The sequence below is a fragment of the Sceloporus occidentalis genome, unplaced genomic scaffold (genome assembly GCF_023333645.1).
Source record: "Sceloporus occidentalis isolate IW3139 unplaced genomic scaffold, rSceOcc1.0.p SCAF_6, whole genome shotgun sequence".
In the NCBI taxonomy this organism is placed as follows: Eukaryota; Metazoa; Chordata; class Lepidosauria; order Squamata; family Phrynosomatidae; genus Sceloporus; species Sceloporus occidentalis.
In genome coordinates this window covers 107160000-107175329 of record NW_028316986.1, presented here as the reverse complement: position 1 = coordinate 107175329, position 15330 = coordinate 107160000, and the positions used below count along the sequence as shown (strand labels likewise).

At 39.4% G+C, this 15330-nt stretch overlaps 1 protein-coding gene across 2 annotated transcripts in view; it reads right to left on the bottom strand.

Annotated features, from left to right (window-relative positions):
* Window positions 1-15330, bottom strand: part of PDSS2 (decaprenyl diphosphate synthase subunit 2) — a 123672-nt gene that overhangs the window by 83558 nt on the left and 24784 nt on the right. Inside the window, exons 2-3 of one of the 2 annotated variants that reach the window (XM_089530638.1) lie at window positions 10925-11059; window positions 9248-9334 (exon numbers count right to left, since the gene is read on the bottom strand). In XM_089530638.1, coding sequence (XP_089386764.1) covers window positions 9248-9334; window positions 10925-11059 — 222 coding nt within the window. The remainder of the gene's footprint in view (window positions 1-9247; window positions 9335-10924; window positions 11060-15330) is intronic. The other variant, XM_089530639.1, reaches the window with a different exon arrangement.

Sequence of the window (15330 nt, the reverse complement as noted above, 5' to 3'; positions counted from 1 at the left end):
GGGATCTGGTGCAAATGTATTTGGGGAGTGTGGGCTCCTAATGTAATCTGACTGTACACTAGCACTCAATATTACCTTCTGGCCTTTTTATTTGACTTATAATAGTATAACACTAATATGGATTGTGGAAGCAAAAAATCAATATGCCTTTATTAGACCCTGCCAAAAATCATACAGTCTTCTCTCCGATATCCCTGTGAGTTTCCTTACTCCATCTCATCAGGCTGCTCAAATACAGTACACACTGAATACAAAGTTTCAAATCCCAATCTGCTCATAAAGTCCATATGATTACTTGGAGCAAGGAATGTTAGCCTACTTCAAAGGTCTGTTGTAGGGGTGAAGTGTGTGTAGGTGTGTGTGTGTCTATTTAATGGCACTTACTTCCATGAAAGTATTATTGCTATTTTACATGTGCATAAAGGTGTGGAATTCCCCAAACAAATGGATTTTGTTTTACATGTGCATGAAGGTGTAGTTTTGCTTTTCATATGCATAAAGATGTGGAATTCCCCAAACAAATGGATCAGATTTGTGACAACAGAAGGGTGGAGAGGAGGCTACATGGAGACAGACTCAGCTTGGCCCTTCTAGCCCAGTTAGAGTGAATGGAGAAGGAAGAATGGAGGTTGTTTCTTCTAAGACGTTAGAGGGAGGGGTTGTAATTTTGCCTGTTTTAGGAAATTTGGGCGAAAGGCTTCATCTCCTCTTTGTCCTTGTTTAATATGGAGGAGGCATGAGCTATGTTCCTTTGAAGAAGGGAAGGTAGGTTCACCCCTTTCTTTCTCACTATCTTCAAAGTCCCTACAGCTGACTGAATTTCTTGATTAATGGATTTGGTGACAAAATGATACTCCCTTTCCACAATATAAACTGAAGTATTTAAATATGCCTCACCTGGCAATCCACAAACTGCACTTCTCTCTTCCCTTTAATGCCCCCTCCTTTGAGGGGCATTGGAGATCATCCTACACTACCTGCAGCATTTTCTTCTTCAACTGAGATGGGGTGGGGTGAGACACCTATGCTGTTTGTATCTTCATCTTCCTTATTCCTCTCCTGCAAACACAGCTTTTACAACATTTTCTTAAAGCCTTTGTTTCTTCTCTCCTCTTCTGCATCCCCATAAGGTCTTTTTTTACCTGCTCCTACAATAAAGCAGTAGAAGAAAAGGCAGCTCAATCAGAGATGGAGCTATTCAGGGTCTAAGACAGGCATGGGCAAGTGCAGCCAAAATACCCTCAAAGGTTTATGGAGGGCATGTTCACCATTTTTGGAGGATGCCTGGGGCCAACATTTATTTGCATTTTTTTTCCAATTCCCATCAAACTCCTTCCAGGGGGTGGAGAGCATTTTGACCACATCTTGGGGAGAACCTGGGCCAATTTAGGCCCTAGAGAAGCCTTTTTTACAAAAGCAGGAAGAAGTGGCTTTCACTCACTTCCTGTTGTCAAAAAAAGGCCTCTCTCAGCCCAAAATGGTCCGGGAAGGTGCAAAAACATGGTGGAAATGCACATAGTGTCCTTGGCTTTACAGAGCACATGGGAACATTTTGGAGCAATTTGATTTTCATTTTGGAGCAACTTGAAGACACATATACACACACACACAAACCCTCTAAGGTCTCATGTGGGGCTAATGCAGCCCTCTGGCCTTTCACAATTGCCCACCCCTGGTCTGCGAATGAACCGACAGTGCAGGCTTTGCCCTCTTGCTAAAAGTATTTAACACTGCTCTCTACTGTCTGTTTGACTCCTCTGCCTCTATTGGCTATCTTACCCCCTGCATCTGGATGGACACTGGGGAGAAGAGGGGGAGATGACTGCTTAGCAAGGCATCAAAATAAAAACCTTTTTAGTGAGTAGGTGCTGCATTCCAGAAGTCAAACAGTGAAGGGCATGGACAAAGCCTTCATTTGCATCTCAACAGGGACCCCTCTTTTGCAATCCAATACAGTGCTACCTCGGGTTACGAATTTAATTCGTTCCGCGGCGCCGTTCGTAACCCGATACATTTCGCAACCCGAAAAGGTGCTGGAAAGCCGCTAGCCACGGCTTCTGATTTGAATTTCGCGCCGAAATTAATTTCGTAACCCGAAAAATCTTTCGTAACCCGGAACAGTTTTTTCCAATGTAACTTTTTCGTATCCCGGAAATTTCGTAACGCGGTGAATTCGTATCCCGGGGTACCACTGTATGTCTCCATTCTTTACTTCTTGAGGAATCCATTGTTCTCTGGCTACAAGAGGCCTGTGGCCTCATTGGAATGGAGACATATTGGATTGCAAAAGATGGGTCCCGTGTTGGACTTTAAATTTCCTGGACTTTGAAAATCTCCCTATTGCCATATGGCCAGCAGGAGGAGGAGCCTGCCTACAAAAGATATCCTCCCCATCATAACCTCTTTACTAAGGACCAAAACAACATGCAGGCATCTGACTAACATCTCCAATTGTTTTTTTTCCTTCTGTTTGGTTTGTAACATTTTGCTTTCGGTTGGCCAATAAAGGTATCAGTTATGGATTTTTGTTTGTATTTGTTAAACGGCTAACACATCTACCCCAGCATGTTTTATGTAAGAGGAATGCATAGTTACAATGTAAGAAAGTGACCTTTAATATCAAAAGTGTGCTAACACTGCATTTCTATTTTTTTCCATTTCCCCTCATGTTTGTTTTTTTTTGGCGGAAGGGACTTAATTCTTTTATGACTTTAAATTTACAGAAAATGTACATCTTTACTAAGTGTAACAAAGCATTAAAATGATTTAGTGCATAAATGCTTTTATTTTCTCAGTTTGAGAAGTTATATCAAATGTGTATCTGTTTCACCATACACCAGAGAAAGAAACAATAGGTGAATCTCTTTTTTCAAAAATGCAAATCAAAAGGCAGAACTGATAAATCAAGAAGCTGCTTTTTCCAATAGTATAAACCCAATTTTCAATGTTCATTCACTTTAAACTTTTAACATCCTGCATGCTTGTGAATGGCTTTGCTTCTTCCCAATATTAATAGGAGGTTCCATTTCTGAGAATATACTTAAAAGTCTGAAATACTAAAGAAAAGAAGCAGTAAATGATGAACGATACAGCAAATTAATTCAGCTTTGAGAGGACATGCATTCATTAGTAGGCAAGGCACAGGAAGTGCATGGGAGTGTGCAGAGGGGAGGGCATTGTTATTGAGCGCCCCCAATTTATTTCATGACACTTTGAACCCTCTAACATTTGAACTTGCTTTGAAGAGATTTTTTCAAGTCTCATCCCCCCCCCACCCCCACCCATGGTAATTCACCTTATCCATGTGCTTGCTTTTGGCAAAATATAACCATGAAGCAGATGGGTCTTGCTACATACATGCAGTGATGCTAAACAGTTAAAGGAGATGGCAAGCTGCCTCTGAGCCCTTGCCCCTATCACCAGGTGTGCTGCTATAATCAGCAGCAGGGAAGGGATAGAAAAACTCTTCTGAGCCAGGCAACTGCTGCTGCCTCTGGGACAGGATCAGATTAATCAGATGTATTTTGGAATGTTGCAGCCAGCTAATTTCTGTTATTAACACTGATTTCCTGGCACTTTTTTGGGGGGAGGGGGAGAGCCATTGTTCCTTTTCAACATTTGTAAAAGGCTTTCTTGGTGCATGGAAGCGTTTGACTGATTTTTAGTAGGAATCCCCCCCCCCCCCCACATTAATCCTATTTATTTCCTTTCCACATGGAAATACAAATAATGCTATTTATTGTATATATTCAACTATAAATCGACCTCATGTATAAGTTGAGGGCAGGGGTGTACGTTTCTGCAAATATTCCTGTCCTGCTTCCATATATTTAATCCAACAAATAAATGCATTAAATGTGAGTACATCTTTATATGCATAAATCTGATTCCCCCCCCCCCAAGCTATGGGGGGACAGTATCCCTGAAATTCAAGATCATCAAGTTAAGGCCCTATTACATATCCTAGCATCCTGTGAGGCTAATCTGGTGGGTATGTGACAGACATTTCTGTGTAGCAGCACAGCAGTTTCTGTGGAGCTTCTTTTCAAGGGAAGTCAAGCTGGCTCCATCCTTTTTGAGTTTCCAGCAGGCAGTAAGAGAGTGCTGTTTTGTGAGACCTTTGGTTCTTAATATTAGGAGTGGCTTCTCTGGCTATTTTTAAAAATTGTTTCATTTCAGAACTATTTTAAAAGAGGTTTGGACTACTTTTAATTAGTTTTAAGTAACCTATTTTATGTTTTTTTTTTAAAAAAAAGTATTGTATCCATTGTGCATCACACTAGGGGACCCAGTGGACTGAGAGGTAGTGAATAAACAGTCAGAATTTGTTGGTTTTTAATAGGCATGTTGCTCTTAACTCTATTGATAATTTGATTATATTTTAACCTTTGTATATTTCTTAGTGATGTTACTTTTTATCTGTATCACTTTAAAGTTTTACAACTGTGAAGTTTTTGTTTTTTCTCTCTCTCCCTCTATCAGACACACACATACAAGTTCCTGGGGGAAAAAATCTGTGGATATCTATGAGCATATCTATGATTTCAAGAGCATTGACAGATCATTCTGGCTGTCAGTTCTGGAGCCATGTGTTGCATCTGGAGACGTTACTACATCCTGAGCTGTGGATGATGTATTAAACATATTCATAAGTTAAGGATTTATTTCCCTTAAAATCCTGCAGAACTAAGTGGAATCCTGATCAGAACAAAATACTGTATGTGGGAAGGGGACTTAATCCTTCATACATCCTCTGCTGCATCTTGACAAATTGCAATATATCCCCTTCTGTCAAAAACTACTGCTGGGGAAAAAATACTATGATGCAACCCCATGCTGCCTTCACTGTCTCTAGGAGCTAAGTATAGTCGACCCTTGTTATAGATGGATTTTTTTATACACAGATTCAAGCATCCACAGTTTGAAAATGTTCAAAAAAAGTATAAATTTCAAATATCAAACCTTGATTTTCCATTTTTATAAGGGACACCATTTTACTATGTCATTATATTTAATGGGACTTGAGCATCCATGGATTTTGTTATACATGGGGGATCTTGGAACCAAACCCCAGCGTATAACAAGGGTCCACTGTATAATACAAATAAACATTTTTACCATTACCTTCCCAATGAAGCCATTTTGTGAGGGTAACCATGACACTGAAATATATTGTTAGAATCTGGGGAAGCTGTAGGGTTAAATATTTCTGCCCCTTGTAATTAGCTGCGCCTTGAGATGTATGCTACTGACAACATATATCTTAGTTAAACGCCAATGTTGCTGAAGAGGTGGTTTAGGCCAGTGAGCCCCACAAGAAAAAAATGTTCATGACAGTGTCCTAATGTGCAGAAATACAGGCTAGAATTCATTGTTATGGCCTGTCATTACTATAACGGAAAGTCAAAGACCAATTAACAATCCCATTAATAAGATGTATTATCACAATATATGCAGCTGAGACCAGCCTAATCCTTGTGCTCAACTGGCTTTTACTTTTTCTGAAATGATCTTGTTTGTGAGAGCTGCAGCCATTTCTTCAGTTATACCTTTCAAAAACTTATATTAATGCTTTTTTCCATATCAACTCTATGGCAACACAGCTGTAGACATACAAATATTGCTTAGAGCCATCATCTCACCTCTCATCTAACCCCTTTTGCTTTAGCTGAAATATTAGTGGGGGTGTTATTTAAATGTTAAAATTACAGTAAATTCTGAAAATTTGAGCAACAGAAACCATATTCTTCTGGGAACAGTGACGTTCTGGCAGTTATATCTGTATGGGAAAATGCAGAAGTGTATTGGCTTCTGGAAGCTCAGAAATAAAGTATCTAGAAGTCAAATTTTGTTTTTCTGTATCCTTCTGTACCCACATCCTCATTTGTCGCCTTCTGTTCTTGTCCCAGCTCTTCACTACAAATAAGCTCTTGCTGAACCATTCAAAATTGTGTTTAAACCCAGACCTGCAGTCACACTGAAGTGTACCAAATCAAACAGCTTTATGTAAATGTAACTAGCTTGTGTAAATGATGAAACTGGAATTGGAATCACCTTAGCCTCAATATTGGATTTACTTGGTATAAAATGGTATGTACCTATAATTATTTATTTATCCTCTCCTGACCATCCCTGAAACAAGGACAGAGGTTATGCTATGCTATTATGACATTTTCTCATAACATGGCTCAGATTATGAGTTCTGATTTGGAAACTTGCTAATAAAACTTCTGGAATTACAAATCTTATGCAGAGGGTGGAGGAATGGTGAGTATGCTCAGACAGAAAATCATTCAACCATAAACCTCTACAAGTCATGACTATCTACAACTTCTCATAGTTTAACAGAGTGAGTTTAAAAGAGCTTAGTTAAATCAAATAATGTAATAAGGTACCTTGACTTCAATTTGAAGATTTTTTTGGCCCAAATTGCTTTGTTCAAAATTGTCTGCATAACAGAAAGCAAATGAAAGCTCACATAACACTACTTACAAAACACCTAGATTGAGATCCTTGATGGATGTCTGCTCCCTCCTCTTCTCCTGGTAGGCAGAACCCACCTCTTTTGTTCAAGCCCCCCATAGCCATTTAGCACCCTTTAGTGGAGGACAGCCAGGCAGCAACTGGATAATTTCCTACAGCAGAACATATGAAGATGATATCATCTTCGAGGACCTCCAGGAAGTCCCAGAGGATACCTTCTTCATTTTACCTCTGGCTGTATGAACATAGCCGGACGCCACCTGCCTTTCCTGGCCATTAAATGCCCATGGGGCTGGGGAAGAAATGACAGGAGAAAGGTGGGTTCCATAGGCAGAATGTTGCCACACAAAGTATGCAGTGAACACCTTGTTGTGCAACAGCCATTCAAGACCTCACATAGATAGAATTTGTGATTATACTTAAATATATATGAAGAAGATTCCAGCCCTCATGTTGCACTACATAGGGAATGTGTGCTCCTCCATATGTCGTGGGACTTCAACTAAGCATTAGGAATATTGCTTAGGAAAATTCCTATTGGCTCTCAGCATTAGCAAAGCATGTAGCACTGATGAGAACTGCAGTTCAACAACATTGGGAAGGCCACACAGGGCTGAAGCACACGGCCCAGAAGAAGCGTCCTCTGACTGCTCCAGTCCCAATTGCACCGGGACCGCAGTTACTGAGCCAGCCACTGACAGCAGCAGATTTAATCTGTTCCTAAGAGGTCCAGCTCTTGCCCCAAAAGCACAGCCTCGGTGCGGCTTCTGGCCGCTTTGAGGAAGTGCATTATTTAAATGCCATGCCCCTGGCCACTTTATCTGGCCTATGTGTTTCAGGCAATAGCCTCTACCATTGCATTAAAGTGCTACATAAGGTATATACTGTATAGATAAGGCCTGTAAAAACACATAATTATGGCAGGGAAGGTCATGAGAGCCATTACAAAAATTAATTCCACATAGAAAAGAGTATTCTGTACTTCACACAATACGGAGAACAGTTCACTTTTTCCGCTCACACTCGGTTATATAATATGCATATACAGTTGGCCCTCCATATCCACAGATTCTGCACCCTCAAATTCAACCATCCACAGCATGAAAATATATATTTTTAAAAATATCCAAAAAGCAAACTTTGGCCCTCAACAGATGGGCCCTTTAGCACGCAAGGAATATGTGCTAGGGTTGCCTCGGAGCGTCCTTTACAGACGCTCCCTAACCCTAGCATGTATTCCGTACGTCAAAATGGCGGCGCCCTGTACAGATGGGCACTGCCATTTTGATGTGACGGCTGTGCCGTGTCCAAACAGTGCGGCACAGGCATGACATACTCGCACCGCTACAGGGCGCATAGGACGGCCTATCTGTGGTGCTGGAAGGAGCTCTGAAATGGAGCTCCTTCCTGATGAGCGCCTCATTCCTGCAGCCACAGGAACGAAGCTGGGGAGAAAGGGGCCAAGTGCCCCTTTCTCTCCTGGCAGCGGCTCCCTGGAGTGTCCTGGGGCATGAAGTCCCAAGGACACCCCTTTCCAGGCTGGGAGGAAGCGGCATTTTGCTGCTTCCCCGAAACCTGGAAAAGCGGCAGATCAGGGTCTCCGGGGCTGCTCAGGCCCAGATCTGGTGCGGATTGTGGCACCTGCAAGATACGAAGAACTAAGGACACCTTCTGTATGGAAAGGCCAAACAAACCAGTATTTTCCCCAGCTATTTTATAATGGAAAGGCAGCTGTGTGTGGAATTCTGTGCCCAAACCTGCTCAAGGAGAAAGTAAATTAAACAGATTCTCATCACAAAGCTTCAGTCAAGATTACATCTTCCTGTTCCCTTTTCATTAAAAGAAATATAAGCGAAATGTTACATGTGAAATGTAATCCCTATTTGATTCCTCATAGGAATTACATATTTGAAATCATCCCTGAGCTTTCCTCACACATTATTTTGATAATATTCTGTAATAAATAAAATTATTTGATGATGGTTCTGGAAAATTAGTCAACATCACATTCCCTATGTATGATAAGGGATACACAAACTGCTTCCACTAAATCTCCTATGAACAGTTTTCCCCCAGGACTTTGAAAAGATATAGGACAAATAATAATCAGCAATTGTGAATAAATATTTACAGTGACCTACTGGTATATACATGAAGTAAATTGTGTTGTTTAGAGCTTGAATAACACATGCTCTTAGAAAAGCTGTTTTCTTCAACTTGTGAATCAGGTAAACATTTTCTTTTACTTATATCCTACCACTATCAAAACACTCAAAATGCATTTGTACAACCTCCTCGTTTGGACTGCTGTCAGCAGAGGCTAAGCCACCCACTGTTCTTCATTCTATATCAAGAAACCCTTTGCAACAATAGAAGTTAATAATTTCTGTTTCTACAGGAGGGTGCAGAAGGTCTGCAATTAAGAAGAAAAAAGTAAAGCAGAATGTAGGACTGCCTTTTGAACTTGCTCTAACTATTAGACTAAAACAATTAGGGGAGAAACATCCACTAAAATGTTACAAGGAGCCCTGGTGGCACAATGAATAAATGCTGGTACTGCAGCCACAGTGTTGTGAGTTCAATCCCAGGGCTCCAAGATTGAGCCTTCCATGCTTTCGTAGGTCAGTAAAAAAGAGTACTCAGCTTGCTGGGGGCAATTGGTTTACAGATTGTAAACCACCTGGAGAGTGCTGAGTTCACTATTAAGAGGTATAGAAACGTAAATGCTATTGCTAATGCTAGAATGAAACTTCTAAAGAAATACCTGTTTCTCAATGAAGCTGCGGAATACATTCTTCCTTCTTTTTGCTTGCCATGATTTATGATTTCAGTGACTGTGAAATCTGAAAAGCTAATCAGAATTTAAAGTCCAGATCTCACTATCAACAAGAAAAGCAGAATGAGGTGTTGGTATGTAATAATAATTGGTACACACACAAATCACACACACTATATACAGTATGTGGCACCTTCAGAGATCATATACATTATTGAAGAAAAACAGGTTCCTCAGAGTACATAACATAGCATTTTTGTGAAATGCCAAGAACGAATAGAATTAGATATAATCTCATACTACTGAACCACTTAAACTCCTCTAGATATATGCTTCTGACTTCCATTAAAGTCCAAGTGATTACTAGAACTACTGTTTTTATTATAAAATTGGGGACCTTACCAAAGTGATGGATGTTCTGTGCTCTACTGTTGGCTATTTATCATTAAAGAGTGAAGTTTTGTGTGAGTGGATAAACCAAAAATTACCATACCATACATTTTAAATATATATATGTTATGCAAATATTAACAGTGTTTTTTGATACAAGCAAGTAATGAGAAATGTCCCAAACCAGAAAATGATTTATAATGCTTGCATCAAACATAACAGATGTAATTAATTCCTGATGCCTGATCAGGTGCATGAACCTTTAGTCCATTGTTTCTTTTAAAAATATTACATTTATCTCCCTATACCTTCCAAACTTAAATGCAAGGCTATATAATGTTCCCAAGCCATCCCAGACACAAACATTAACTTAAGCCAGATCTACTTGGATATATTTAGCAATGCTGCTGGGTCATGTTTGCCATGCTGTTTTATTCATAAAACTGGAGGAGACAGCACATCCGTAAGTACATATCCTAATAAAATTGTATGTTGCCATTGCATAGCTAGGAAAGTGTAACATGACTAAAAAACAGTAATGTGAAAACACCATCGCTTTGACCCAGCTGGAGACATCTGCATAAGGAAGCAGGCTTTGTTTGTATCTCTTTAACTGTACAAAGGTCTGTGTGTGCAAACAGTACATATGTGGCTCCTGATACTAAAAATCCTGATGCCAAGGCACGTAGCTCAGGTCAGATCACTGGCAGCCATGTCTATCATATTTACAGACTGGAAACAGGGGACTTACATCTTTTTTTGTTCCATCTTTCAACAAATGATAGGGATTATTGTCAATCATCTGACAGTGGCTACACATGCAGTCAGATAACTACATTGGGATTTCTTGAATTCTACTGCAAACACATACAGCTGGATTAGAGGTTCTGCAAAGCACTAACTTGAAAGCAAGATGCAAGGGAGATACAAAGTAGCTCTAAACCTTCAGGTAAAAGGACTCAAAATCCCAACTTGGACTGCAGTTTTAAAATGCAAGACAAAAGAAAAACTACAAATCCCTATGGCTGCACTGTTTCGTAGCCATTTCTCTAGATCAGAACCATTAATGTATTGCCTTAAATATTGGTAAAAGGGATGTTTAAGACAAATCAGCGATACTGTATTATTACCATATTAATAGAGAAAATATTAAACAAACAGAACACTATAAGTAAAAATAAAATTTGAAACCATATATGAAGATATAAACTGTTAAGAAAAATAAACATAATGTTGGGTATTATCAAAATACTTTGGTATTATCAAAATACTTACCTGGAATATATTCCACTGACCATATCATTCTGAAGGGAATTCTCTGTTGTTATGCTGGGCCCAGCCGCCTTAGATAAAAGTAAAACCACCAGGCCTCTCATCTGCAGATTGTTTCTGCTATCAGACACAAAACCCCTGTCAAAGGGAAAAAAATAAAATTAAGTCAGGACAATATTTTGGACCCTTAAATTATTCATTTATACTATTATTATAGTATTATACTATTATACTATTCATAATGTGCTCAGTGATTGGAAATTAATTAATCTTGGCTTGTTCCTGCACTCCTAAATGACAGATGGAAATCATGCAGGTGGTAAGTGAGATGTAGCCCCTGAAACCATCACAGATCTGCCCATTGCAAAAATAAAAAAATGGGGGAATCTGAATTGTACCCTCAGAAGCCACTGGGGACAACAATTATCCTATAACACAAAGCCCCCTCCACCCCCGCATCTTGCTTTGGGGGGAAAATGAATGAATGAATGAATATTGGTGGGGAGGGAAGTCAGTTTCCAGTCAATTTTGGTTTTGCTGGTGGAGCAGGTGCAACCCATGGTGGACCCAGACCTTGTGGGAAAAGGCCTCTGGAACCTGTATAGTTGTCCACTAGAGACCTAAACCATATGTTAGCTTATGAGTTCTTTAGATCTGTAGATCTTCATTCCCTTGCCAGAAATCTGTAATGAGTGTCATGCTGGTGGCAGGGAGAGCTGAAGAAAAAGCCAAATGTCGACTTGCCATGAGCCAAATGGTATGGAGAAGCTAAAAGCTAATGCAGGTGAGCCGATTACAGAAGTATGTGAACCAACTTCCTTTTTTCTCTTTCTTTCACCCCCTCTCTCTCCCCCCTCCCATTACCCCCTTATCTACCCCTTCTTCCCACACCTCTTCTTCTCCAACTAATGAGCTGATGCAGAAGGCCTCAACTGATAGCCTGAAGAGGTCTTTTTAAATTAGACAAAAGACTCTGTGACATCAAGATGAGGCCTACAAGCTGCCCTAGGTACAAAGGCTGCTCAGCTCCAGTGTATTTAACCTAAAATAGGCTAAAGCAAAAGATCCACTAATGTAATTATTAATGGTAACAGCTGGAACTACTGATTAAAATGTGCTCTTTGAACTGGTAAGAGCTAGTATAAGCAGCTCTGGTTTGAATGATCTCTGCAAACTATGGTTTTAAGATGGACATGCAATAGGTGGGAGCATGGGAAAAAAATGAGAAGGAAAGAAGGAAGGAAGATGGTATACTCAATGAACGCCAGGTCCAACAGACTAAGGTGACAAGGCCCAAATGCATGCAACATTTAGTGGGATATGTACAGTGTAAGGCGAGCAGCACTGGTAATATGGACCACTCTCATTTTACAAATGTAGTTAATGGAAAACCTATATATGCATACGCTTTTCATTATGTGGAAGGTCACAACATTTTTTCCATCTTCAGCACTTAGCAAAGTTTGTGTTTAAAAATTTCTCATTTCTATAAAATTTAAAGATGATGAAAGAGAATACGGTAGTTAAGTTCACATATATGAGCGTGCGCGCGCACGCACACACATATATACATGTGCAAGTTGTATGACTAATTTTCAGAAAATCAATATTCAAACTAGTGGCTGAAGACTATAAAGTTAATACTTGTAGCTATAAAGTTAGAAGATATGTTCAGTTACCTTAGCTATCCTCATTTTGGCTGAATAAAAATGTAAATTAAATCTATTATATTAAAACAGAGGTTAGATAAAAATAGAATTCCAAGGAAGAAATGGTGATGCTAACCTATAAAATAATCCAATGTAATGATAAAACTGCTGCTAATCAGTAGCAGCTCTAGACAGAAAAATGTCAGTGGACAGAATACAAGGGAAGAATCTTGATGCAAAGAAGCTAATAAATTATACAGCAGTCATTTATATGATTACTGTCATCAAGTGTTAAGACAATTATTTATGGTTTCTTTGCCCAAGTTATCACTAAGTAAGAACTGAAGTTCTTTTCCACCCAAAGTGGTAAACAGAATTACATTGGTGACATGTACTCAGTCTTCACTAGAGCAAATTATATGAGACTTGAAACAAATAAAGCCTAAGGTGACCATCCTTTAGTAATCAGAAGCTACTGCAGTCACTTGACATGGCTCCAGGGGTCACATTCACATTCTACCTGGATCCAGTTCCCTTGAGATACTCAATCCTAGTCACAGGTACATAAAAGCCTTCCAGATGGTGCAATTATTCTTGATGGGTATGTAGCAGAAGACAGGTGTCTCTAGGGAACCAGTGATCTTGAAGCAGCCCAAGTAAAATTGGGTGCACAGTGCGTACACACACATCAGAATCAAAGACAGGATTTCTTTAAAAGACTCAGCAATGTACAACCACAAATATGAACATAAATATATAAAACTCCCAAGATCATGATGCCTCTTGTATTTTGTGCATCCTGCAATTATTGAACAGGATATCCTCAAGGTAAATAAAATTAGACTTGTACAATGGGCCACAGCAAATGTAGATTTACAGAACAATAAGAAGATTGAAGGTGATGTACAATTCTTGTCAGAATTATTCACACAACAAAACCAAGTTTTAAAAAACTGACAGATTCAGATTTAATCACAAAACATTTTAAGCCTGTTGATTGGGGGGGGGGGGGAGTCTAGCTCTGAAACAAATATACTATTATTGTATGCTGAGATAAGACTCTCACCACCCACACTAGCTGTAACACAGGCTAATAGTTTATGTGTTGTAAGAATTACACCTCCCACTACTGTCCATCTGTTTAAAAGAATAAATCAAGCAAACATGAGCATTCCCATTAAAAATTTGCACACTTCAACTTGTAACAACCAGCCATTTCACTTTTGAGCTAGAGATAAGAGATCTATCCATAATTTCAGTAGTTTATCTGCATTCTTCAATGAAATGTTTGGCCAAAAAGAAAAAATAGTAGAAATATTTTGGAGGCTGAGTCCTACTGATAAAGACTCTTCAAAAATATTTTCAAAATTCTGTATTTATGATATATAAGACAAAAACAATCCAGGACATTTTGGTGGCAAAACACATTTCTTTTCTACAGCAGACAGAAGAGCAGGTAATTATTAAGGGGAGGGGGGGAGAAGAAAAATCTAAGACAGACTTTGGAACTTGGTGAGTAAGTCAGATCTAAATCATATAAATGCAAGATCACATCAATTCTCTTAGTAAAATGGCTGCATTTGTAGAACATTTTCATGCATGCAATATAGTTGATTTGTACACTATCAACATGATCACCCAAGAGCAGCATTATGTGTGTTGCATGCCAGAATGGTAATGACTTTCCACACCTGAGTTCCATGTGCTCCCTGTCCTTTACATAAAGGCAGTTTCTTCCATTGTTCCTCAGCCTCTTCTTTAGTTCCCATCAGAACTTTTTGGACCTAATACATGAAAACTGTCCAGTTCATTGAGAAGGAGACACTCATTCTCAAGAAAAGTAAGCAGTAAGATTTGTGCTTGTCTCAAGTTATTAATCCTAGGATCTACCACTGAATAACTGTCAATATCATAGTATTTTCAAATGTCTTTTAACCACTTGAAGTTATCTACATATATTTCTAGATATTACTGAACACTTAACAGACTTTCTTAGCACTGTGAAAATGTTAAAATTATATACTTTCACAATAAATAGACATGATTGTTAGTGGTGCTGTGTGCCTTCAAGTAATTTCTGACTTATGGCAACACTAAGGCACACCTATCATGGGGTCTTCTTGGCAAGATTTATTAGAGGCGGTTTTCCATTACCATCCTCTGAGGAAATAGACATGATACAAAAAGGGAAAATAATGATAAGATAGGGAGTGCTAAAGGGGAAAAAAGCACTGAAGAAATTACTCCTTGTTTGACTATGAATGAAACCTGGCTTTCTTTGCTCATGCTGTGAACTATTTTCTGGGTGCGAGGTCAGGAGATACCGCCTTCCCAATATTCTTGATTTCCTAGTTAGTGGTAAAGACACATCATTCATATCTATTTTTCCTTTCATGTGACCAAGAAGAAATAATATGTTTTAAATCAACACCTGGAAACATCAATAGAATGGATAAAAGTTAACAAAGGCCCCATACAGACTGCCAAAATAAAGCTGCCTCAGGTCACTTTGGAGGTATGCTGTTTAAATTATGCATGCATCCTACGAGTCCGGAAGTTGCGCCAAAGCTGCACTCCAGTCCTTAGGACTGGAGCATGGCTTTGGTGCGGCTTCTGGACTCATAGGCCTGTTACAGACAGCCAAAATAAAGCTGCTTTGAGTCACAGTGGAGGTATGGTGTTTCAATGATACATGCGTCCTAAGAGTCCAGAAGTCACACCAAAGCCCTAAGGACTGGAGCGTGGCTTTGGTGTGGCTTC